Consider the following 7349-nt stretch of genomic DNA (forward strand, 5'->3'; position numbering starts at 1 on the left):
TTCATCACCAAGTGGGTATGGGATTATTTTTCTCTCTTTGTTTTGCAGTTCTCTGCTGTGACAAAACTTAATCCATAAAATACATCAGTCTCTTTATGAAAATTAACCCTTTGTAAAATTCATCATGATCCAGTCTTCTCCATGAGAGGCTGGCAGTTGCTGATGCTTATCTCATACTCACCTAAAGCCCATGGACCTTATTTTACTATGCCCTAGTTCTATTTGACTGTAGGCTAGACATCGCCCTAGTTTTCATTTAAACTGTGTCATATATATATAGAGAGATTATTATCTGAGCTTGTATGTCATACTGATTTTATGAAATGAGTGTTAGGATTCATGTATTATCCGAGTTTCGTAAAATCAGTTCGACACTCACGCGAGTGTAATAATTTCTTTATTATTCATATTATTATTGTAATTTTTTTTATGCATAACAATGCCCAAGGACCATCTCAAAATGTTTCAACCACCACTAGGAGACAATGAAATGACGTCATATTTCACATGCACAGTCTGAGCTAGAACTAGGGAAGCAACGTCATATTATGAAGTCACTTCCCCAAATTACGTCATTACGCTTGTTATTATATGTGTGCTTCATATGATTATTATTAACTCAGTTATGTTGAACCATGTCGATAATAAACACATGTACTAACTATTTTGCTTGTTATGTTGCAGCCTGTTGTTGAGCACGTAAAAGTAGCTGACGTAAGACCACAAGAGCAACTCCCAGTTGCACAACCAGTCCCAGTCGTACAACCCGCCCCAGTGTATGACAACAGCGGGTTTGAGCCAGAAGATGAGTATGCTGTAGTTCAAAAGAGGAAACCCCCCACAGAACAAGAGCCTGTGATAGTGGCTCCAGTTGACGCACCCTCTCAACCTGACGACGGACCCGTTCCCGTCATCGAAACTTACCCAGTCGACGACGACAACACATTTCCCCCTCTGCCCCCTCCGATAACTGATGAGGGTCCACTCCCTGTGATCGAAACTTACCCAGTCGACGATGACAGCGCATCCCCCCCTCTGCCCCCTCCAGTAACTGATGAGGGTCCGGTCCCTGTGATCGAAACTTACCCAGTTGATGATGATGGCATGGAGCAGCCCCCGCCCCCACCTGCGGAGTTTCGTAGTCACGAGCCCAATGATATTGAAGTTGAGATTAAAGAGGACACACCCATGTCAACTCCAGTGTCCACGCCAAAGTCATCACTTCGACACAGCTCACCGCCAACTCCCAGGATGCATCACCAAATTGACACGGAAATTAGAGATTAGAATCACCAAAACATTTGGTCGTGGAACTGGTTTATTAATGTGGTTGGTTTATTATCCATATACACACCTTCTATAAAAACAAAAATGTAAAGCAATAAAGGAGGATCAGGAAATAAACAGTTGTGTGAACGTTTGTCTGAAAAATTTAATTTCATTTATCAGTTACTTAATACATAAAGGAATTTCATTCATTTTAAAATGCTTACATAATACAAGTATACTTTTTTATAAATGGATTCAGTTTTTAAAAAAACTCCAAACATTATGGTCAATGCTGCCATCTGATGCAGTCGTATTGTTTGTTCTTTAACCTACAAAAGAATATTAAATCTAGAATTTGAGTGAAAAAGGTTTGGACTTATTTAATAAGCAAACACATTGTCATCTTTACAACATATCAGAATTCACATGTTTAATTTGTTTTTAAATAAGTCATATCTGAAAGTGGAATTTTAGTATAAAAAAAAAAGGTTTGGTCTTGTATAATAAGTAAATATTTTAACACGTTCTTGTTTTGTTAAAACGCTATCAAAATTGGCATGTTTAAGGTTACTTATCAAAAAAGATCAAAGAAGGTCACATTTGACAGTATATTTTTCTCCTATATTGTTATTGATGCCTTTGTTTAGCATAGAACTCTTAATAGCCCTTGTCTGCTCTGTAATTAGCTTTAATAATAGTATTTTACAAGTCATAAAATACAAAAATGAGTTTTGAACATACATTTACAACCCTTTTTGCTTTGCTGTATTTAAAAATGTTTTACAAATGTTTAGTGTAAAAAAACAAACATTTAATATTAATATTGTACTAATGATTAGCTATCGGTTATGAAGAAACAAACTATAAGTTTTGTCCATTCACTTTAAATCCATGACAAATACAAATCATATTGTGTTGTGATGTAATATTTTTTTTGTATACTGATTCTGATAGTGGTCACAAACTCGATATTTACACACCAATAATTTGGTAACATATCTGATGCTAATTATTTGTGAATATGTATGTTATGAAAATGTATTTTTTATATGACTCCTGGTATTAAAAAAATGTATGTATTTCTAATGTTAGAATCACAAATTAGATTTATTTTAATCTTCCATATCAAGAGAATTTATTGTTGAGTTAGTAGAGTGATTACGAGACAAAACTGTATGTATTTGTGTTTGTTAGTTTATGTACATATGTCTACATTGTATCATAGATAATTATTTTATAGTGAGAAATTTTAGATATGTATGTATATGATACATTTTATATACAAAATTAATAAATATTTTATAAGATTATCTTTTCATTTTCTTTGTTCGGTATATAAATTAAAAAGATCATAGGCACTGGAAGTACCCTCCCCTGCCCTCTAACTGAAGATATGCATTGGCAGGGCCATAGAACACATTTTATTTACGGTTATATGGTGTCCGACATATGGTTAAGGACCACACAAAACTTGAGGAAGGAAACCCGCTGTCACCACTTCATGGGCTACTCTTTTATTATAATAAGCAGCAAGTTATATCTTCCCATAGAGAGGATAGCACATACCATGGCCTTTGATATACCAGTCGCGGTGCACTGGCTGGAGCGAGAAATAGCCCAATGGGCCCACTGACGGATCATGGCAGGGCCATAGAACCCAGAGGAGCGTATCAGGAAGGGCATGTGCCTCTCCCCCCTCCCCTCCCCCCATTGTGTTGCTAAAAACAGTTTTGTTTTACTATTATATACTGTAAATCAGGAAATGATAGTGAGCATAAAATGTTAGCGAATTTAGGGAGGCCATACCAGGCCCGTAGGAACGACTTTGGGAGTGTGCGTGGTGGAGGGGCACAGACTGATTGGGTACTAACTATATCAGATTTTGGTTACAATGGCAACCATTAATGTAATATTTTTAAAAAGGCTCACAAGTGGGGGGCACATTTACAGTATTTAAATTATTTGAATGTGCTTATGTCCCTCCACCATACTACGTACTTCCACACACACACACTCCATACATTGTAACTGCAGGCCTGATTGGATCCCCAAATGAAAGGCACAACTAGTGTAACAAAGGCCATAGTATGCACATTGTGTGGTGGCAGCAGGTTTTCTCTCTGATTATCTGTGCTAACTATATACCTGTAATTAAAATGTGCTGAGTGCATCGGTAAATAAAATGTACCTTTTTTCCTTCCTTGTTGTAATGGTGGTATGTTCATTGATGATGTGTTTGCCATGCTACATTCAGAGCAGAATAAAACATTCTCTAGAACGGTTTATGTGCTTTAAATTAAACTAAATGACCACTATGGGAATTAGTTGCTTGCTTTTTATGAAGGCAAAGTAGATGTCTGCATGGGAATTTCATATAAATGAGTCAGAGATGCAATGCCATATTGTACTACATTTACTGCCATTCATAATAAATAACTATATTTTTTGTATGATTAAAGAGAATATCAGAAACTGTGGATTGGCCAAAAATCCATGGCTGGAAATAAAAAATAGGTTTTAATCAGTCCTACATTGCCAGGCTGAATCTGTGATGGTGTGTGTTCAAATCCTTACACTAATAAGACAGTACAAGTAGGGACCAACTGTATTCCACTGAATTTCCTGGCCAGGACAGGCGTGCACTATAACAGCTTGCTCTGAATGTGCACGTAAAGCCTCATGACCTGACCTGATTACACTGATTTAATTGCTTTGATTTGAGGTGGACATATTGTTTTGAACTAAACTTTTAATATTGATCCTTCTTTTCTTTTTCTTTTTTTAAATTTATTTTCGTGCTTATATCCAATTAAGGTCCAAGCACGTTGTCCTGGCCACACCTCAACTGTCTGGGCAGTCTGTCCAGGACAGAGGGTTAGTGAGAGAGAAGGTGTAGTGGTCTTTCACCTACCAGGTTTTTTTCTGTTTCCTTTATTTGTTCTTTTTTTTTCTTTTTCAATAATATTTATTTCTGTTCATATTTAGATTGCAAAAAATATTACTGTCGTAATGTATATGTATTATGGAGGCCTAGTAAGTTGTATAACTTGTGCCTAATCCATTTGTTTTTTAAAAAGCAATAAAATATGTTTCAATCAAACCTACCCACAGAAAGAAAGAAATGTTTTATTCAACGACGCACTCAACACATTTTATTTACGGTTATATGGCATCAGACATATGGTTAAGGACCACACAGATTTTGAGAGGAAACCCGCTGTCGCCACTACATGGGCTACTCTTTCCGATTAGCAGCAAGGGATCTTTTATTTGCAATTCCCACAGGCAGGATCGTACAAACCATGGCCTTTGTTGAACCAGTTATGGATCACTGGTCGGTGCAAGTGGTTTACCCCTACCCATTCAGCCTTGCGGAGCACTCGCTCAGGGTTTGGAGTCGGTATTTGGATTAAAAATCCCATGCCTCGACTGGGATCCGAACCCATTACCTACCAGCCTGTAGACCGATGGCCTAACCACGACGCCAGCGAGGCCGGTCCTACCTACAGAGTCGTTAAAACTAGCTCTGGGTGGGAGCCGGTACCGGACTGCGAACTCTGTACCTACCATGCTCATGTCCGATGACTTAACCACGGCACCACCGAGGCCGGTGATATCGATCCTTTCATTTCATTTAAACTTATTTTCGTGCTTGTATCCAATTATGGTTCAACCACGTTGCCCTGTCCAGCACAGTGGTTAGTGGTTCGTGAGAGAGGAGTTGAAACTAGCTCTAAGTGGGAGCCGGTACCGGGCTGCGAACCCTGTACCTACCAGCCTTATGTCCGATGGCTTAACCACGACACCATCGAGGCCGGTAAATATTGATCAAACACGTTTGACGCGACATAATTTTCTTCAGGGGACACAAATCGTTTGGAATATACAATTTAATTTGTTATACGAGTTATTTCCCTTGCGCATCTAGAACGATTTTAAGTGTAAATTAATTATATTAAAACTAGCACACTAGGTAATTTTAAGTTTTAAATGTAATATACATGACAGAAAAGGAATATGTTTAACGATATCTCAGCACATTTAATGTGCATCCATTTTGTGTATATATAGAATACTAAACGAGCTTGCCTGTCATACCATTTTTATGAAATGAGTGAACAGTTTTGGTATCTGACGAGCGAAAGCGGGTCAGATTGATACCAACACTGTTCAAGAGTTTCATTAAAAAAATGGTATGTCAGACAAGTGAGTATAGTACTTTATTTATTACAAACCAACTGCAAACAAGCCGCAACGCAGAAGTAAGCAGATGTCGAGACCTACTACACGTTATTTTTCTACGAATTGGGTCAGCAAATGATCTACGTCACGCTCGCGTCACGCCAATATTATACTAGTTAGATATTGAGTGATTGTTATGACATGAGCAATATCTTACACATGTTCGTACTTGATCCATGGTGAGAGAAAAGGGGGATGGGTGGCAGAGAAGCATGACAGAAGGGAACCAGACATGCGTGCACAGGGGTTTAGGGATCAAAACATACCCATGCTGAAATCTTTCTCTTTTTTTTAAATATACATGTATATATATATATATGTTGTCTAGCCCATTTTCCTGCACACGCGCCCGCGAACGCGCTACGGCTAAATAGCTACTCCACCTAAAAAGCAACTAGATTTTTACGTGCCGTTTTTTAGACCCTTACTGGTCCAACTGGATGGAACAATAGGTTTCGTCTCCGTCCTTCTGTCTGTTTTTCTGCCTGTTCAGGACATTCTTTTTCGCAATACTTCAAGATATTAATCTGAAATTGTGTGTATAGCTTTATTATATACTGTTGCAAATCAACTTTGACTTTCATGGCGATTTTTCAATTTTTCAAAGAGTTATTGCCAATGAATTTAGAAGATACGTAAATTTGCAATACCGGCCTCGATGGTGTCGTGGTTAGGCCATCGGAAATAAGGCTGGTAGGTACAAGGTTCGCAGCCCGGTACCGGCTCTCACCCAGAACGAATTTTAACGACTCAATGGATACGTTTAAGACCACTATACTCTTCTCTCTCAATAATCGTTAACAACTAACTACTAACCCTCTGTCCTGGACAGACAGCCTAAATAGCTGAGGTTTGTGTCCAGGACAACGTGCTTGAATCGTAATTAGATATAAGCACGAAAATAAGTTGAAATAAATAATAAATTTGTAATGCCACCAAATATTGACCTGAAAATGTATGTATGGTCTTTGAACAACAACGCCACCACGTAGATCTAAATTGATGTCCACGTAAAATTTATAATTTCAAATTATAAACATTTACATATTGTTTCGGAACACCCCCCCCCCCCCCCTTTTACCTAAAGCATAATCCGCCCTTGAACGTAAAAGATACGAAAATGTGTTGGGGCTTGGTAGGGGACATGTGTTGCTTTAGCAGTATTCTCAGAACACTATGTACAGTTTTACGTGGATTACTACTAATAATGTGGGTAGAATTATGGAAATACGTGGTGAAAAGGTTTCAGCTCATTTTGTTCAAATTTATATATCGTTTTTGCCTGAATAAAGGATTTGCTCCAGCTCTGGGGGAGCAGTTGCCACCCCCCCCCCCCCCTCCCCCTCCATCTTGTACGCTTAAGTGGTTAACGGGAAAAACCTTAAGGACGATCGATCCTGCGACCTGTTGTACGCAAATCAATTATTCTACAACGAGTTACTTCCCACTCCTGGTCATGTTATAAAACAGGACAAATTTTTATTTAAAAAAAATTACAGATCTTAATATTAGTTTATACAATAGGTGCGATTTTTCACATCAAATTAATATATATATATATATATATATATATATATATATATATATATCATATGAGACGTTCTTACTGAATAAATATGTGTTATTGAACCCCTACTAAAACCGCTGTTGACATGTTAAAACATTTACTGTTGTTTACAGAATTTCATTCAGTTATTAATCATCGAAAATTGGATGCTGAACGCACGTAATCATCAGAGGAAGCGCGCTACATTTTTCCATTACAAGCAAGAGGTCTTTTACAATTACTTTCCCACAGACAGGACACCAAATACCACGGCTTTTAATATACTCGTGTT

General features: G+C 37.8%; 1 protein-coding gene across 1 annotated transcript in view; it reads left to right on the forward strand.

Moving 5' to 3' along the window:
- LOC121378362 (cadherin-87A-like) overlaps window positions 1-2576 on the forward strand; it is a 72324-nt gene extending 69748 nt beyond the window's left edge. The window contains exon 41 of the mRNA XM_041506496.1: window positions 685-2576. Coding sequence (XP_041362430.1) covers window positions 685-1287 — 603 coding nt within the window. The 3' untranslated portion in view covers window positions 1288-2576. The remainder of the gene's footprint in view (window positions 1-684) is intronic.
- The last annotated feature ends 4773 nt before the right edge of the window (window positions 2577-7349 follow it).

This window comes from Gigantopelta aegis, chromosome 8 (assembly GCF_016097555.1).
Source record: "Gigantopelta aegis isolate Gae_Host chromosome 8, Gae_host_genome, whole genome shotgun sequence".
Classification (NCBI taxonomy): Eukaryota; Metazoa; Mollusca; class Gastropoda; order Neomphalida; family Peltospiridae; genus Gigantopelta; species Gigantopelta aegis.